The sequence below is a fragment of the Metopolophium dirhodum genome, chromosome 8, assembly GCF_019925205.1.
Source record: "Metopolophium dirhodum isolate CAU chromosome 8, ASM1992520v1, whole genome shotgun sequence".
Taxonomy (NCBI): domain Eukaryota; kingdom Metazoa; phylum Arthropoda; class Insecta; order Hemiptera; family Aphididae; genus Metopolophium; species Metopolophium dirhodum.
The window spans coordinates 30,103,336-30,123,360 of record NC_083567.1 but is presented as its reverse complement, the minus strand read 5'-3'; the positions used below and the strand labels follow the sequence as shown (position 1 = coordinate 30,123,360).

The 20,025-nt window shown below is 32.1% G+C and overlaps 1 protein-coding gene across 1 annotated transcript; it reads right to left on the bottom strand.

The window, feature by feature from the left end:
- Positions 1-13,000: 13,000 nt before the first annotated feature.
- On the bottom strand, positions 13,001-19,778 carry LOC132950748 (uncharacterized). Its single transcript, XM_061022290.1, has 2 exons — positions 18,377-19,778; positions 13,001-14,395 (listed from the first exon to the last, which is right to left on the bottom strand). The coding sequence occupies exons 1-2, from the start codon at positions 19,495-19,497 to the stop codon at positions 13,480-13,482; spliced, it is 2,037 nt and encodes a 678-aa protein (XP_060878273.1). The 5' UTR covers positions 19,498-19,778; the 3' UTR covers positions 13,001-13,479.
- Positions 19,779-20,025: the final 247 nt, after the last annotated feature.

Sequence of the window (20,025 nt, the reverse complement as noted above, 5' to 3'; positions counted from 1 at the left end):
TCGTGTCATCCGGTATTAAATTATCAAAAAGACGTTGGCAATAGGTAAGGTAGGTACATCCCGAATCCCTAAATACATATTTTGACAAAATATATCCTACACTGCGATATTTCATTATGAATGCATATAAAAAAACACTTTGCTAAACGTTTTTTTCATATGATATAGATATAGGTCCATAGAATATAACTATTAAAGGTTAAAATGTAATAAATTAGCTGACCTGGCAAACTTTTTATTGCCCGCAAAGATTTTTTTTTTTTGCCAGTGGTTATACAGTTATACTTAACTAAATCAAAAACCAATGGGAGCACCATCTGAACTTGTATGTGAGTATGGCTTCGATAGTTTTTGTAGTTTCTGAAATTACGGAGTACATACGAACACACAATAATTTATATTTATATATACTTTATATTGTATAGATTATAGGTAGATATGGAAGATCAAAATAATAATCGTCGATGGAGAAGCTATTTCTTATGACTTATGAGTGACATAAAATAATACGTGGATAGGGTAAAAATAAGTAAAATATTATTATAGATAATCAAACAATTCAAAATTAGATAACGTAAATAAGTATAAGTAAGAAAGCATTATGAACTTTGTCCTTGGACAATTTTTTTCGCATTTTTACCATATAATACTAATATATTATATTAATTTGTTTATTTCTTGAAATAACAATACATCCCTCTATCTATTTAGATACCTAAGTGATACTAATTTTATTAATTGCGTTATATGTCTGTTTACGGTTCTAGTCAAATTTTTAATAACTGATTTAAATGGAGACAATAGAGTTACTTTAAAAGTTTATATTATCTTTGAAGATAATCAACTATAGGTGATATCGTTATTTATATATATTCCAGAATGCTTTCTGAAAACTTTGATGTATAGGCTTTGCTTCTTCGACAGTTCGCCAACGATATAATATATTTTTATATACTTGAAGAACTTCTATCGTTTACGTACTTGCTATAAATCAATCCTTGAAAAAGTGCATTCGTTGCCATGCCATAAAATACATAAATAGTTATTCCTCATTCGGCCCATATATTATGTATATAGCGTTCTCATTAATATACACAATATAATATAGCACATGCACCTATATAAATCATCTAAATATAATTTTAATACTCGTATAGCTTTAAAAAGTGATATAAATCATAAACATGTAAATATAGTATTGTAGGTGTACCTATACTGTAACACTATTGTAAGAGGCTATGAAATATTCAACTTTTTGTTATAATGAACTAATATACCTATATTACCTAAACGATAAAGAATCTTTGAAATAGTGTTAAAATATAATATAGTGTGGGTGCTTCAACCCCCCATAGCTCTCCTCGTGCGTACCCACAATCCACCCCTGAGCATAATAATGAAAATAATGATAATATAATAATATAGACATATAGTTGACAAGAATACGAGACGCCATATGTGAAATCTGACTGGATAGCGAGCAAATATTTGACATGGTATATGTGTATTTGTTCAAATTATGGTCTCGGCCCGCAGATAATCTCTTTTATTGTTTATATTTGTTTGGGGTGTATAGTCAACCGATTTAATATAGTGAGTCAAAAGTGGTTTCGAAATGAATATAGGTACCTACTGCTGTTTATTGTTTGTCATCGATTATTCATGAGTCTGACAGACGTTCACTTCAACGTATTTCTTATCTATAATATATATTATACGTCGAAACAAACAACCCTGGAAAGTTTCGTAAAAGTGCGCATTGGCACCGACTTTTTGTCGGTTATTTATTACCAAACAATTATTTTGATAATAACATTACAATGTTAACAAATATTTGCATCCCTCCCCCCCCCCTCTTCTCTGCCAACTGGATTCAATTTGCTACCAGAAACCTCCCTAAAAGTTGATGATCAGAGCATTTTTTTTATTAGAAAAAGCGTCTTCTGAGTTCTGGCGAAAAAAAATGGTAATGTGGTTATAACTTATTGTCAATAATAATGATATAACGGCGTTCTATTAAAATTTAATTTATTCCTTTTTTATGAATGGGAATGTGAATGCATTCTTTTCGAAAGCGAATGCATTATTGTTTCTTAAATTAATGTTCCAACCCCTACCTATAAGGTATTGAAATATACTCACAACGCTTATAATTTATAAGACACTGACAAATCATATATATTATAATATATACCGATATAATATGGCATATGCTATATATTAGTATATATTACCTCTATAATATATACATATTAAATAAGTAGTAGCATTAAACAAATAATGTTAAAAAAATATTTACACGTCATATTACGTACAGTGCATTGATATATTTGTTTCGCATACGTATACTAATCAATATATGGTTGTTTATGAAATGTTTTCAAATATTTTCGACTATCCGTCAGTAAAGTTTATAATATCTATCATGAAAAACTTGCTATTATATTTTGAAATGAATAAACGAAAACATTATGTCATAGTTGAAAAGTGGAAGAGGTTCGTGAGCAAAGCAAAAGGCTTCAATTATAATGGTAGGATTTTATAGTAGAATTATATTATTGTAACCCAATTAAAAATCGGAATGATGCCTCCGCCCCTGCTGCAACATGATAGGATAAGTCCCTGCATTGCAATATGTAAGTATATCATTTCTGTGGCCCGGTGATGGAAAAATTTGACCCTGCACAGGCGGTTCTCGTAAGTATTTAGCAGCACTATTTTTAATCGTTTATATAGATAAATTTTTATTTACAATCTCAACTGTATGTAGTATGTACAATAAGACGTATCTATAATTTTACGTCTCACACTAATACAATTTAACACGAAAACAATGTATCTTTTTTTTGTCACACACATCTTCATCATCACATTTGTTAATTTATTCGATTTACAAACAGATTGTCAAAAAAAAAATCCTTGTTTCCCATTCAAACAAATAATTAATAAACTGCTAGTATTAATATATTATTATATATTTTAGATAAGTACGATACCTACACTCGTATATAATAATATTATCTTTATTATTAACGAAATGCTTTTCTTAAGTCCTGGATAATGTCGGAGAGTACCTCACGGATTCGAACAGACTTTTTTTTCATTTTAAAGATCACACTACCAAAATATAAAGAATAATATTATTATTTATATTGTGACACTACAGAATAGGTTATAAGTTTTAAGTTATTAACATAATTTTATGGGCCCTACTTCTGTCCACGGAATATATCAGTGCCGCCATCTGTCCAGTAAATTTTCTATTTAAATTAGAAAAAACAAAGATGTTTAACATTGAATTTATTTAAATTCTGACTATTGGAATTTTAAAACATACTTAAAGACCATATTTTCACATTCTTGTGATGTTGTGAACTACTTACGCCTTAAGGAGTGTCTTGTAGCGATGCACACTTCTGTTTTTAAAATTAGAACCCCCCCCCCCTCCCATTGACTGAATATTATGTAGTACATAACTTTTTTTTAACATTTTGATGTATAACCAATTCTAAAGTCGAACGAGTTTTAGTTATTAAAATGTTTATAAATATTAAGAATTAATTAATTATTGGGTCATTAAAAATGGTTTAACAAAAATATAAAATAAATGTACCTGATGTTGGATCTAGTATTTATCATACTTGAACCATATATGTAAATTATAAAGTATATTAATAGATTAATATAAATTACACAGCCACAGCCATATCTGCTAAACACATTGCCATGAACCTATAAACCTTATTAGTACACAAAGTCAAGTAACTCACTAGTGGTCAAAAAACTACTTGTTGTAATTTTAATTTTGATACGTATAAACATTTTCAAAAAAATTACCCGGTAAATAATTTACAGCATAAAATGGGGGTTGTCATTTGAAAAACTGCAGAAGTTTATATCTTCACGGGGCGCAGGACACTCTCTATGTAGTATGAAAATTCTCAAAAATATGAAAATATGGCCATTGATTATTGTAATATTTACAAATACCAAAAATCAGATTTTGAATATCTGCATAATTGAAGAAGAAAAAGTAGATGAGCGCGCATGTCCGATGAATATATTATAATATATATATATCTATTATATTATATTATATACTTGTAATGTGTTTTTGTTTAATATTATTTGGTGTATCACACAAACCGTTTCATATGGATGTAGGTATACGACAGGTAGATAGGTAGGTAGGTACGGACATTTTCAACAATTTTTTGTCGTCAAACAATGATACATATTTTAGTGTTGAATGAAATTCATTGTCGCATCGAATGTTATTTCGATGCATATACGTTCCACGCGTGACGTCTGTGTATAAATGTACACGGCCGAACAATAAATATTTTGCAAACAATAGTGCCGATAGGTGATAACAATTAAAACTACCGCGTAACTGTAAAACACCGCGGAGGTTAATATCAATTTATAATAAAATATGAAACGCGCCACCGCAACAACAGCTCCTCTATTACTTGATCATATTATCATATTATTAATCTGTTATTATATTTTATGCATATTTCTTACACGCGTTCCTTTAATATATTATTTGTCATCGTGTTGCCGATGTTATAGTCTAATATTATTATTATTATTATTATTATTATTATTGTCTTAAAAACAATAGTCAGCGGTCCCGATAAGACTATATAGGTACCTTCCTCCGCAGAGACCGACGAACGAGTCAAAAAACGACGACGAGTCGAATATTGCTTATAGGTCGTTCGAATGTTGTAGGCATAATATTATTTTGCTTTCTTTTTCTGGTTCATAATACCTAGTATTGTTGTGAAACTCTGTGTGAGCTTTAAATATGACTAATGCTACGTCGTATGATAAATGTGCGAGAATTAAAAAAACTGTCTGCTTAATATTATTTTTATTTTTAATTCAATGCAATTGTTTTGATAATGACGTATTTTTTGGCAGATTTTCGTTTTACATTTTTTTTCAAAATAAGTTAGGTAATTTAAATTTAATCAAATATAACAGACAACTAACATAAATACATATTATGTTTCTATTCAATTTATTAAAAGTTTTTTGTTTTCTGATATTGACTTCAGGCGATACTTGAGGACGCCTTCACGCATATTTTGAGCTTATTTTAATTTTAAATCATCAATTATTCTTTAATTCATACTATATAAGTACCTAATAGATTATTTATGAACTAGTAATAGAAAAAATCAAAAGTTTAAAACTTACTCTGAGCTAGTTTATGCGACGGCCGACGGATAATAAAAATAAATCATTAAAATGTGTTAGTAATTTTTGACTCTATAAGCCTCAACCATACACTTTAAATTTTATATATTATAAATTATAATGGGTAAGATCAAATTGCACTTGATATAAAAAAGTATAATGGTCAAACTGCGCTGGGGTAAAAACTGGTAAGGTCGACGAGCCCGGATCAAGGGGTGCAGGGGCCATATTTATCCCCGAAATATACCTAACCTATCATAATATGTGGCTTCTATCCTAATATTGGTACTCTTACGACCCGTTCAAGATCCCAAATAGTATATGTACGCAACACATGGTGTCAATTAAGCAAAAAACCTGTGGATTTATATAAGCGTCATTTATAGATATAACCTGACTAATAATATCTGTATTACCACAATTACGTCCGACTATCTTATCTATCAATCTACCGTTTCCGGTTTGCTTCAGTTGAAATATTCTCAATTGTTTTTTGTCAAAATCGGTCGAATATTTATTTAGTATATTAACCTCAACTATACAGTTTGTCATTTTGCTTCTAATATAATTTAATAGATGTTATTCAAATGATTTTACATTTATATGGAAAGCTTTATTAGCCTAAATGACTCAATAAAATAAAATACAGAAAATTATATCCTATCATAATAACTATTTAATGATCTGTAGACTGTAACCGCAAATGCATGTATGCAACCCTAAAAACAAAAATCTCGATTCTCGTGAGTCAAGACAAAATGCATGTGTGAGCCACCCACATAAGACTTGAAATACGAAGCTATAACCCATACCCGAGTCTCGAGGAATCCATATTAACAAAAGTTTTACTGAAAACGGTCCAGAATTTTTTGAATCTATAGAGGACGAGCAAACAATCTAACAGACAAACGTGCATTTTTATAATTATTGATTTACAAAAAATGAAAACGCAAGCGGGAACCTACTCATTATGATTTACCTATGATTGGTAAAGTTTTTATTAATTTTATCATTATAATAGTTAATGGTTTTTCAATATATTAATAATTAGGTCTAAATTCCATCGACTTTTTGTTGTTAATTTTCTAGTTTCTCGGTTAATTTTAAGTTATTGTAGCTATCCATCCAAACGCCGACTGTACACAATCCTCTCGGTCAAATTTTATTTTTATCATTCACAAAAAACCATTTCCAATTCCACGAGTAACGCCTGTGTAATTTTCGTAATTTTTACAAAAAAAGAATTTCAAATATTCTTTTGGTACTGTATGCAATGTGCAGTATAATACAAAAACGAAAATATAAATAAAATATCGTATTTTTACATAACCATATTATATAGGTAACTATAATTAACTATTTGGGGCCACAGTCACACTGGGGTTAGCACGCATCGAATTAGGGCCATGATCCGACGTCGATTATGTATAGGTGTAGAAAGTATAATAATATAAGAACAATAAAATTATGATAAAATATTGCCTTCGATATTATAATGTAAAATATTCTTGTAAGTGTGCACGCGTTTAATATTATTATTTTCTATGCGGTCGGTACGCGTCTCCAAAATTATTATATGTTAATATTGAAATATTAGCATTCGATTTAATAGAATTGATATTCGGCGCCACGCTGGCCCGGGTCGGTATTCGCCGAGGATAATTAAATAAACAACGTACCTATCTAGAATTTTATATAATATAGATTAAGTTTCTATTAAGTAGGTATAAATTATTATACTTCGTGCATATATTATATTTTTATAGAACGGTTTTGTCCTCGATATAAAGCTAAATAAACTCATACAATTATTATTATACATAGCGTTATAGCTACATTATAACCGTACGATGATGTGTGTAGGTAGATATAGGTTTATATATACACAAATTCTATCGTATATTATAATAATAGTACATAATAGTTTATAAAAGTTATAAACATTATAGCAATAATAATATGTTTGTATATATAGATGAATATTATACACGGAGAAACGTTAACTGATCGATCAAAATGAATTTCGATATGACATTACAAAATTCCATAAATTAACGATAGGCAGTAAATTTAGGACGGTTGTGTTTATATTAGTTATGCCATTGGCTATATACGTCATACTATATAGGTAGGTACCGCTGTGCGAAGCAACGATATATAACTAAAATTTGTATATATTTTAACATCACATTCCATACATTATATTATTATATATTTTACATAAATTATACATAATAATATGTACTATAGGTAGGCATATCTTGTTATTGAATTATATATTTTATATATAATTAACGTTTATATTATTACATATCTATACAGCAAGTAGGTACCACACGCCACTATACGCTAGAACAATATATTATCGTATTAAATAGGACAGCGTCAAAGGGCAAATTTATGGGGAGGTGTCTTGGTCAGTTGCATAAATAGTAGACAATTTATAGGGGACACCCCCCAATGGTAAAATGTTAAAGTCACAAAATATTTATCGTGACATTTACGATCTCAAACGAAACAAGAATGATTAGAAATTCATTAGTATATATAGTTTTATCAAATGACAGTGAATCAAAAACTCGTTATATTTTGTTGGAGTTGTTAAATTATAAATATATCAAGACGAAAATTACATTAATCTATTACGGTTTAATTTTTATATTACGCGAGTAATAAGCTATACTATATATAATTATTACATTTATTTTATTAATTGTATGAGGAAATTATTTTAGAAAATTGTAACTGTCAACTAGGTGTTATTATTTATTGTATAATTCTATTTTGTTTTGAGATGTGCCAGTGATAAAAAAAAAATGGAGCGAGGGTGGCAAATATTACGTGCCTAGGGGTGGAAAATATTTCAAATCCACTTCTGCAGGATACCGTATAATATTATAATATACCTATTCGCATTCCACGAGAACTGTATATTATATTATATATTATAATATATAATATTAATACCATACGATGGGATTAAACATTTTGCTCAACAACCATGTCACCGGTCACAAATGACTACTGCAGTAAGCACGTCATATTTTATTTGAAATTTAAATATTTTTTTTTACTTTTCGTTCTACCACACACAGTGTTATATTAGATTAAAGTTGATCGCTTATCTTATAAAATATAATCCTGAACCAGGCAACATTATAATCACAAGAATAATTTACAGGCATTGAAAATGATTTAAATGTTAGAACAAAATAAATGCTGTTCTAAGTAGCTAATATAACTGTTATATTAATTACGGTCAGTCAGCCTATGATATTACCAAGTATATTTGATGATATTATTGTGAATAAAGTAATTTATATATAACCTATTTACGTGGAGCCTTGTTTTAAATTTTCAATCCTTAGCCGTAAAAGTTAAACATTTTATACATTTTTAACTACGAAATAATTAATAAATTATAAATTTGATAAATGTTGTCAAAATTTGAACTTTAAATGCTTATAAAAAAAAATTGTGACTATATATTTTCAATATTTTTCAACTGCTATTAGAACGATATATCAGGAGCCTTATATTAAAATTTCACGCTTTTTTACCCAACAAATAACATTTTATTGATATTTATAGAAAAAAAAACTAAAAAAATTGAATACTAACAATGTCCATAAACAGCTCAAAACAAATCAAAATTTTATGGTGTATAGAATGAAAATGAAAATATAAACATTCAGTAAAATTGTCATGTATCTACAGTTATTCGTTTTTGAATAACAATGAAATAACAAAACCGCTATATGAGAAATCGAGTAAATATCCAATATTGTAAAAATATGAATTTCAAACGCTCATAAAAATTTAATTTAAGTTTCTTGTAGACATTTTTTTTTTTTTGATAAAGGTAGACAAACTTATGAGTAATCTTATATTACATTTTCAAATCTTAGATTTAAAAAGAAAAATTTTTATGAATTCTCAACTCAAAATAATTTGCTAATTTTCGTGATTTTTCCGTATTTTGTCAAAATTTGAACTTTAAATTCTTATAAATAAAAACTGTGACTAAGGATTTTTAATTTTTTTTATCTGCCTTTGAAACAATAACCTAGGAGCCTTCTATTAAATTTTCAAGCTTTTTTACTCAACAGATAAAATTTTATTGATATTTATAGAAAAAAAACTAAAAAAATTTAAAACTGACAATGGCCGTAAACAGCTCAAAAAGAGTCAAAATATTTTGTAAATTTTATGGTGTATAGAAAATGCTAATATAAACATTCAGTCAAAATTTCATGTCCCTACGGTCATTTGTTTTAGAGTTACACCAAAAACCAAAATCGATTTTCTCGAAAACAGATTTTGCGTAAAAATTCCCGTTTTTCCTTAATTTTTCTTTTGTTTTTCACGTCGCTTTTGAAATGTACTGGAATTTTTACTTTTGGCCCCCCCAAACTACCAACTAGATTCACTTTCCTATCAGAAAAGTTACTGTTGAAGAAAATCCAAGCACTTTTACAGTTCTAAAAGGTGATGACAAACACAAAAATAAAAAAGAAAAGAAAAAAAGAAAAAAAAAACACACATCATTGTAAAATCAATACATTCATCGTTCCACTCAGAACCTAAAATAGATGTTCTTAAAAAAATGTGATTCCTTAACTTATTGAGCCTGATTACTGGACGCTTTAAAAATTGGACATCATACTGCCAAACTACTATAAGATTTTACTGTGAAAGATAATAATATTGAAATAGTCTAAAAAATATTACTATAGATATTCTAGAAAAGAACACTGAGGAAGTTGCTTAAATGAATTCACTGTATAGTAGGTTTTGAGTATACCTCGCCATTGAGTATAAATGTATTAAATATAGGTCACTGTAAGGTGTAAATTGATATGTTAAATTATAAATCAATCTAGGTTCTTATACGTAAAACGATTCTAAGCGGAGACGATGCTTTCTATCACAAAATATATTAAATTTTAAAATATATTTATATTATTATAAGTAATTTATTTTTCTCATGATAATTAGATATTGATTATAACTAGATAATGCGGTTAACTAATTTTTTACCAAACCTTGGACAAAATATCGCACATAATAGTCATCATAATAGTCATATTAATATTATAGCTATAGGGTATTAATTGTTATTTTATACATGTAGCCATATAGGTAATATTATTATAATTTATAACTTATAACTTATAAGTACTAACTAAGTAGGTATAATACTGACGTACAGATTTACCTACAGTAAGTACAATGATGGAAATAGGTTCATGATATTGACAATAGCTAGAGCCTTCAAAATTCAATTCAAAGAAAATCAAAGAAAATGTCAGTGTATGTTTAGACAACTATAATATTTGTAATGACAAAAAGTTTCAAGTCTCGAGGTTAATATTTTTGGAATCTGAACAAAATAACTAAAGCTATAGGAGGAAAAATCCTACTGTAGGAACTTTCAGCTTTTAACCCATCTACCCCGAAACAGTAACAACTATAATAGGTAGATCAAAATATGTTCTACAAGAAACCACTATCAAAATCAGAACGAAACAAATTGTCTGCTCCGAGTACATTGACGTGAATAAAAAAAAATACGCACACGCACGTTATTATACAAAAAAAAACCGTCTCTTTAAAACAAAATATATCCACTTGGAAGCTAAAAAATAACTACGCGAGTATACGACAATAATATTCTGAACTGCGGAAATAAATAACCAGTTTGTCGAATTTAAAGAACCGTTTAAATATAATCTAAATATATTAATGTATATCAATAGAATATTAATCGACTTGATTGGCCGTAAAAATAAAAGGGTAAAATACTAAAATACATAATATAAATACATTATAAAAATATATAATCACATAAGTGTCTGCTCTGAGCATTGTAGGTTTGCAGCTGTTAAAAATTCTACAGTGTTATTCAACTTGGGCACATACGGAATGTTTAATTTAAATAGAATTTGAAAAAAAAAAACGTTTGAAATAAATAGTTATAATAATATATTATACTCGTATGTTACGCGTACATAATATTTATTAATACCTTTACGGCGTATCTATACGGTCCTACGCGACGTAAAAATATAATATAATATGATTAAAAAAAAAAAATCTTATCGTATAATAAATCATACTAGTTTGGTGAAAACCACCAGCAGAACCGTTCCACGAAATACCTACACGACGACGCGACATCGAACGTAATCAAATTGATCGATATTATACCGAATTGAATTAATTTCCTTTTTTTCTTTTTTTTTCAACCGATAAACACGTTTTTGTGTCCAAATACCATCTGATAATAATTCTAATGAGACTGAGTAATAACAGCGAAACCGCAGGCAACGTAACGAATATAGACACTTAAGTAATCGTCAAACGCGTCGTGAGTGACGTATACAATAATAAATAATAATATTATGTATTCGATTTATGTATTCGATAATAGTAAAATATTATTCGTAGAAAAATGATATGAACCCGGCGACTTAAATTCGACTTGAGTAACAATGTGAAATTCGTGTTTGAAAAATCACAAATAAATTAAATCTATATTTTGTAAATTGTAATATTGTGACGGCAATAAAACTCGGAAAGTAGGTAAAATCATTACTAGAATGTAAAATGTAAATAGCAATGAATCAAATTGTCTGTATGATTCGCTTGACTCAAGTCACTTGACACAAATACACAATATAATATAATAGGATCAATATTGTGATATTGACTTGTGTATGAAACGAACAACGAAAAATGTAAAAAAGAGTGCACCGAAAGTTTAATTTAAAACTCGCATGAAATCTATTCAAAAATGGAATTAATAATAACATTAAAAATATTATTATTTATTATTATAATATTTTAGAATACAATTTATCATAATACATACTATTATTATCATGGTCCACACTAGAATATTATCGTTCCCGAGAAATGGCCAGCGCTATCTGACGGATAAAAAAAGTAAATCAAATTGAATATAATATTATTGTATATTAAAATTATTAATTGATCAATGGAATTAATGTCGATGTTTAATTCATATTATTGTAAAAAAGCTAGTCAAATTTCTGAAATCTATAATACATTAGTACTTATATCCATAGTAATTAGATTATTGTTTAAATTGTTCTGAGACAATATTTAGACAAATTGATATGTTATTCTCTCAAAAATATTATCTTCCATATTTTTTGTGATATAGATGATTTTACTCTAAGATTACTTAAAAACATAGACAAAATGATTCTGCGTAAATGCGTTTTGTCTATGCTGCGCGTGGGCCAGAGAGTGAAAATTAAATAGCGCGCTGACATCCTCTTAGTAATAACTAATATCATAGGCTGACTGATCGTTTTCGCTCAGAATCGTGTTACTTATACAATGATATTATATCATTGAGCTCAAATTTAACAGCATCCATTACAGTGACCCACTTGTAACCTACTGTACAGATATTGAATGCTTTTGGAGAATAGCGTTTTGCAGTCGACTACAACATAATCAATCGAGTATAGTCGCACACGACTTCTTGTCGATCGATCAAGTGAATAGGGACGCATAAGCGTAACGTAAAGATTTTTTTTGGGGGGGGGGGACGGGGGGGCTATAGCCTTTTTTTTTTGGTATGAAAGACGCCGCCGCGACTCCTTGAGAATTACTTCGCATAAGGGCTATATGATGATTCAAGTACGGAACATATTATATTCTACAAATATAAATATAACTAAAGAAAATTGTAAATGAACAAAATATAAAAAGGACTAAAGAAGCACATTATAAAGTAATATATATAAATTAAAAATAATATAAAATTACAAACTTAATAATATAATTGCATTATTGTATTTAAACACAACAGTTTATGATTTACAAATTGTATGTTAATTTACTGACTTAGCGTAGAAAAAATAATAAGCTATAGATTTGAAAATTTATCGTTACTATCATAGAATTTCTTAGCCATGTTTTTATTCACCGCATTACTGAAAATGATCTTTCACAAGAAGCAGAACTTACTGGAATTGTAAGTGCTACTTGTAAAAGCTCATATAAATTTGGAAAAATGTTTTTGTTAATTTCTGATACAATAATAGAATTTATGTCAAAATCATCGTTATCAATACAATTCTTCATATAATTAGCATATTTATTTAAAATTTAAATTATCAAACAAAATATTCTTCGGACATCAAAATAAATAATGGAAAATGTTTTCAGTTGTCACATATGGACGTAAAAAACAGTAAACTTTTACACAAGGGGCTAAACAAATTTCTGGGGGGCTTAATAAAATTTTGGGTAGGGGCCATAGCCCGCTTTGCCCCTGCCATTCCACGCCCTTCCACGCTCATGTGGGGACGTACGTTCATACAGGCACCCGTTTTCGAGTGCGTAATCTGCGCAGTCCTTGTGACCATGCAACTTAGCGGTCACCATGCACGCCTTCCAGTCACAAACGCATCCGTTTTCCGTCGCGTAAACCAGGCAGTCCTTATGACCATTAATCGCTGCATGGCTGCACGTCTTCTCGTCCCAAGGGCACCCGTTTTCCCTCGCGTAAACCAAGCAGTTCATGTGACCACCGTACGCAGCGAAGCTGCACGTACTCTCGTTCCACGGGCATCCGTTTTCCCGGGCATAAACCAGGCAGTCTAAATGTCCACCTGATGCGGCGTTGTAACATGTCGACTGGTCCCACGGGCATCCGTTTTCCCGGGCGTAAACTAGGCAGTTCATGTGACCGTTCTTCGCGGCCTTGCTGCACGTCTGCTTGTCCCAAGGGCATCCGTTTTCCCGGGCGTAAACTAGGCAGTCCATGTGGCCGTTCTCCGCGGCATTGCTGCACGTCCGCTTGTCCCAAGGGCATCCGTTTTCCCGGGCGTAAACTAGGCAGTCCATGTGACCGTTCTTCGCGGCCTTGCTGCACGTCTGCTTGTCCCAAGGGCATCCGTTTTCCCGGGCGTAAACTAGGCAGTCCATGTGGCCGTTCTCCGCGGCATTGCTGCACGTCCGCTCGTCCCAAAGGCACTGGTTTTCCCGGGCGTACTTTAGACACTCCAGATACCCCGATCTCGCAGCCCGGTCGCACGGCTTATCGCTCCCTGTGGACATTACGTCCCAATGGACGCCGATTTCGCGAGCGAGTTTCAGGCAATTTATGTGCCCGTGCGACACCGCCTCCTGGCATATGTTTACAAACCTCTCGTCGTCGGAGGCCAACAGCGACCTGCTGTACATGGTGTGCCTTTCGCTGCCATCGTATTGGGTTTTTTCGATTTTTAATAATTCGAACAGCGACTCGCAACAATTTCGCAAATCGACGTCCGGTACATCCATCAAGTCGAACCTTTCACGGTCCACCTGGTTGCAAGCGTAATACGCATTTTTCAACAAGGTAGGTACTTGGTACGTTCTCTCGTTGTCCATCGTTGCCGTCCGCCCCAAACGTTCAATAAATTGTTTACACGCGTACTGCAGTAAACGATAATTCCAAATGGTCACTCAAAACATTTATCAATAATTAACGATAGAACGATGAAACGCCCGCGTGGACTATACGCGTTAACAACTCGCGAGAAAAAAAAATGTTCAATATTATAAAAATATTTCTGGCAATCGGCGTGTGACCGTGAACACGTTTTAGATTTTAGGCCAAAGCAGTAGCGACCAAAGCGACAGTAGCCAGTAAAACGTGAAAAACTTAAGACGGGTAAGACGAATATCGACGTTAAAAAAGTTTAAAAAAAACCTGTAATAACCGTGACACTGCTTACAGAATACAGACAAATTTATAACATTTTAATAACAATCTACAAACACCTGTAGTTAACTGCGTATACATTCCTATGAAAGCATGACGAAATAGATAGGTATTTCAACAACAATACGAGACGTGGACACGTACATACTTCTTTATCTATGGACACGTAGTCCGGTTAGCCCATTCCACCATTTCCAACCATAGTCGTAGTTGGCCTCATTTCATTGGTTGTTAATTGATCAACAGCTGGCCGCGGGGGACCGCTCATTTTTGAATTTTTCTTGTCCGAGACTATGGTACAATTTATTTTTACAATTTCACGAGATTCATTATGTGTATTATAAAATCAATGCTAAATGCTAAGAAAGTGGCGTAACTGAGTAAAAAAATAAGAAGGGGGAGGAGAAATAATGTATTAACCAAAATCAAAAATCCCCCCACTGTTTTAACACAATATATTTGTTCTAAGTAGTAAGTATAGGTATTACGTAAATATCTAATTGTACCATGGCTTATGGCTAATTGTTTGTTTTTACTCAAGTCTTAAAAGAAACTTTTTATGGTTTGGAATCAGGGGTAGGTTATAGGTTATAGGTAGGTTGTAGGTAAATATTATTAATTATAAATTACATCATAAGAGTTATTTAATAAAAATATGCATTGTTATTTGTTGGAGTATCTGGGGGGGAGATGATATTTTTAAAAAAAATTGCATGAGGGGCAGGTATCCTCCCACAATAACACCGCTGTCACAATTGGTTATAGTTATTAGTATTATTATTCATAAAATCAATGGGAGCAATCAGTAGGTATACCTACAATAAATTAATTGGTACCAGAATTCGTTTTTAAAATTATAAAAAATAAATCTAGAATTTTTTATGAAAAAAAAAATTATCTGACTTAAATCCTTAATTATAAATGTTGAACATTTTATAAATGTTCAGTTACATTCTATGAGAATTTTTAACTAATCTCGTTGCAAAGAATAAGTTGATTTCAAATTAAATTTTTCCAGGGAAATTCATGTCTATAGTTTACGCGTATGCTACAGGCGTGAAATTCTTGTCGCTAAACTGTCATATTATAATATGTCAGTATCGATGCGCGGTGTTATAGATGCGCCTTCGGATGGTTTAGTACACACAACACAAGTAAGTACCATTTTTAAAAATAGGCATTCTGTCTTATCAATAATTTTATATTAATAATATCAAATCATCATAAATCAATGTTTCATGAATGTTGATTGTTTTAAAATTACAAACTTAATAATATAATTACAATTATGTAATTATATTATTTACATAATTAAATAAATAAATAAATTAATGCTATATTATTAGCATATGATTTACAAATTGTATGTTAATTTATTGACTTAGCGTAGACAAAATAACAGGCTATATGCCCATATAAACCATAGAGTATAGACCAGCGGTTCCCAAACTTTTATGACCACGACACAGTTTGGAATGTCAGGCCCGTTTCACATGGACGCGTATCATACGCGACGTATCGTACGCGCGCGTTTTCATTTTACATTGATTAAGTTCATGCGCGCCAAACCGGCGAGGGAAACGCCCCATCGTCGGAGTGACGCGTATGAATTTGACAAATGTAAATTAAAACGCGCGCGTACGATATACGTCGCGTATGATACGCGTCCATGTGAAACGGGCCTTAAGGGGATTCGATACCGTGATTTTCTGTTTTTGTCTAACACACGCGCGACATAGTATTTTAGACGTGTTTTTTGCCAAACATTCCAACTGATCTATTGAAGCGATAAGAATTCTGAAAACAGATTTGAATTCGTCGTCAAGTCTACTTGAAATCGACTTTCCCACATTTTTGATATTATCCCCCAAATTCCAGAAAACGTCATATTAAAAAAGAGTATTTAAACATTTTTGTATTTCAATTTTTGGAGAAGCTAAAATCAAACAATCAAAATTGTGAGAAAGTCGATTTAAAGTAGACTTGACAACGAATTCAAATCTTTTTTTAGAATTCTCATCACTTCATTAGATCAATTGATATGTTTGGCAAAGAATCCGTCAAAAATCCTATGTCGCGCGTGTGTTAGACAAAAACAGAAAATCACGGTATGGAATCCCCTTAACGTTCCACGGAACACGCTTCAGGAATCGCTGGTAAAGACTTCATCTAAACTCACATGGCGTACAGATAACAGTTTTATGATGTAAACTGTTCAGACAACCAAACACTTTTGTATGTTTTAACAAAATTATGTGTTTATAATTTAAATTTGAAATCCATTTATTCAATGATGAAGTTTATAAAATGAGAGTTGTGAACTACATCGTACGCATAGATGATGGTCTTTAATATTATTTATGTTTAATATGTTAATATAGTACAAATTAATACAATCGTAAAAATTTAGGGGTACAATTTTTTTAAGTTAAATTTGAAAGAGACTCACTAAGATAATAAATCAATTTTAGGTTATACCATTGTGGTTCTCTCGAGAAACTATTATTTTATTACTAGTCGTCATAATCTCGAATGTTTCTAATTTTATTCGAATGCTTTTGGAGAATAGCGTTTTGCAATCGATTATGACATAATCAATCGAATTTAGTCGCACACGACTTCTTCTCGATCGATCAAGAGAATAGGGACGCATAGGCGTAGCGTGAAGATTTTTTTTTGGGGGGGAAGGATATCTACCGCCGCAACTCCTTGAGAATTACTTCGCATAAGGGCTATATAATGATTCAAGTACAGAACATATTATATTCTACAAATATAACTAAAGAAAATTGCAAAGGAACAATATATAAAAAGGACTAAAGAAGCACATTATAAAGTAATATATATAAATTAATAATATACCATACACATCAGAACCAATCATAATCATTATCAAATATATATTTTGTATTTTAATTAAATATAAAAAAAAACATTTTAAATAGGAAATTATTATTATAGTATACGGTTTCAACGCCTACTTTTTTTTGATTTGAAAATCTATCGTTACTATCATAGAATTTCTTAGCCATGTTTTTATTCGCCGCATTACTGAAAATGATCTTTCACAAGAAGCAGAACTTACTGGAATTGTAAGTGCTACTTGTAAAAGCTCATATAAATTTGGAAAAATGTTTTTCTGATACAATAATAGAATTTATGTCAAAATCATCGTTATCAATACAATTCTTCATATAATTAGCATATTTATTTAAAATTTAAATTATCAAACAAAATATTCTTCGGACATCAAAATTAATAATGGAAAATGTTTTTAGTTTTCACATATGAACATATCAAACAGTAAACATTTACACAAGGGGCTTAACAAATTTCTGGGGGGCTTAATGGAATACTGGGTGGTTTACAACCCAGTTAGCCCCTGCCTTTCCACGCTTGTGTAGAGGCGTACGTTTATACGGCCACCCACTTCTTATTGGGTAATCTAGGCAGTCCTTGTAACCGAGCCACGTCTGCCTATTCCAGAGGTTACTGTTTTCTCTCGCGTAAACCAGGCAGTCCATGTGACCACTGTACGCGGCGCGGCTGCACGTCCACTTGTCCCAAGGGCATCCGTTTTCCCGGGCGTAAACGAAGCAGTCCAAATGTCCACCAGATGCTGAGGCGTTGTAAAATCTCGACTGGTCCCACGAGCATCTCTTTTCCCGGGCGTAAACTAGGCAGTCCTTGTGACCGTTCCCCGCGGCTTTGCTGCACGTCCACTCACCCCAAGGGCATCCGTTTTCCCGGGCGAAAACCAGGCAGTTCAAATGTCCACCTAACGCGGCGTTGTAACATGTCGTCTGGTCCCACGGGCATCCGTTTTCCCGGGCGTAAACTAGGCAGTTCAAATGTCCACCTAACGCGGCGTTGTAACATGTCGACTGGTCCCACAGGCATCCGTTTTCCCGGGCGTAAACTAGGCAGTTCAAATGTCCACCTAACGCGGCGTTGTAACATGTCGACTGGTCCCACGGGCATCCGTTTTCCCGGGCATAAACTAGGCAGTCCATGTGACCGTTCTTCGCGGCCTTGCTGCACGTCTGCTCGTCCCAAGGGCATCCGTTTTCCTGGGCGTAAACTAGGCAGTCCATGTGACCGTTCATCGCCGCGTTGCTACACGTCCGCTCGTCCCAAAGGCACCCATTTTCCCTAGCGTACTTAAGACCCTCCAGATTTCCCGATCTCGCAGCCCGGTCGCACGACTTATCGTTCCCTGTGGACATGACGTCCCAATGGACGCCGATTTCGCGAGCGAATTTCAGGCAATTTATGTGCCCGTGCGACACCGCCTCCTCGCATATGTTTTCAAACCTCTCGTCGTCGGAGGCGAACAGCGACCTGCTGTACATGGTGTGCCTATCGCTGCCATCGTATTGGGTTTTTTCGATTTTTAATAATTCGAACAGCGACTCGCAACAATATCGCAAATCGACGTCCGGCACATCCAGCAAGTTGAACCTTTCACGGTCCATCTGGCTGCAAGCGTAATACGCAGTTTTCAACAAGGTAGGTACTTGGTACGTTCTCTCGTTGTCCATCGTAGACGTCCGCCCCAAAAAATGTTCAATATTATAAAAATATTTCTGGCAATCGGCGTGATGTGACCGTGAACACGTTTTAGATTTTCGGCCAAAGCGACAGTAGCCAGTAAAACGTGAAAAACGTAAAACGGGGCACGAATATCGACGTTAAAAAAGTCTAAAAAAAACTGTGATAACCGTGACACTGCTTGCAGAATACAGACACATTTATAACATTCAAACAACAATCTACAAACACCTGTAGTTAACTACGTATAAATTTCTATGAAAGCATGACGAAATAGATAGGTATTTCAACAACAATACGAGACGTGGACATAGCGAACGTTGCGATACTATCGATAGGAATAATTATCGATACTATCGATAGGAATAATTATCGATACTATTTTTTCTATATTTGAGTATTATTTATTCGATATTTACTCAATATCAGTGTAAAATACTTGTGTCGAATCGGCTTTTTCTAAAATAAGAATTAATTATAATTATGTCTTTATGTTAAACCACATAATATAATGCTCA

Bases quoted from the DNA above. Each gene is read 5' to 3' on its own strand.
- LOC132950748 (XM_061022290.1), bottom strand. From the start codon at position 19,497: ATGGACAACGAGAGAACGTACCAAGTACCTACCTTGTTGAAAACTGCG. The intron at 14,396-18,376 runs GTATAAACGTAC...CGACGACGAGAG, and splicing joins CCAATAAGAAGTGGGTGGCC to GTTTGTAAACATATGCCAGG.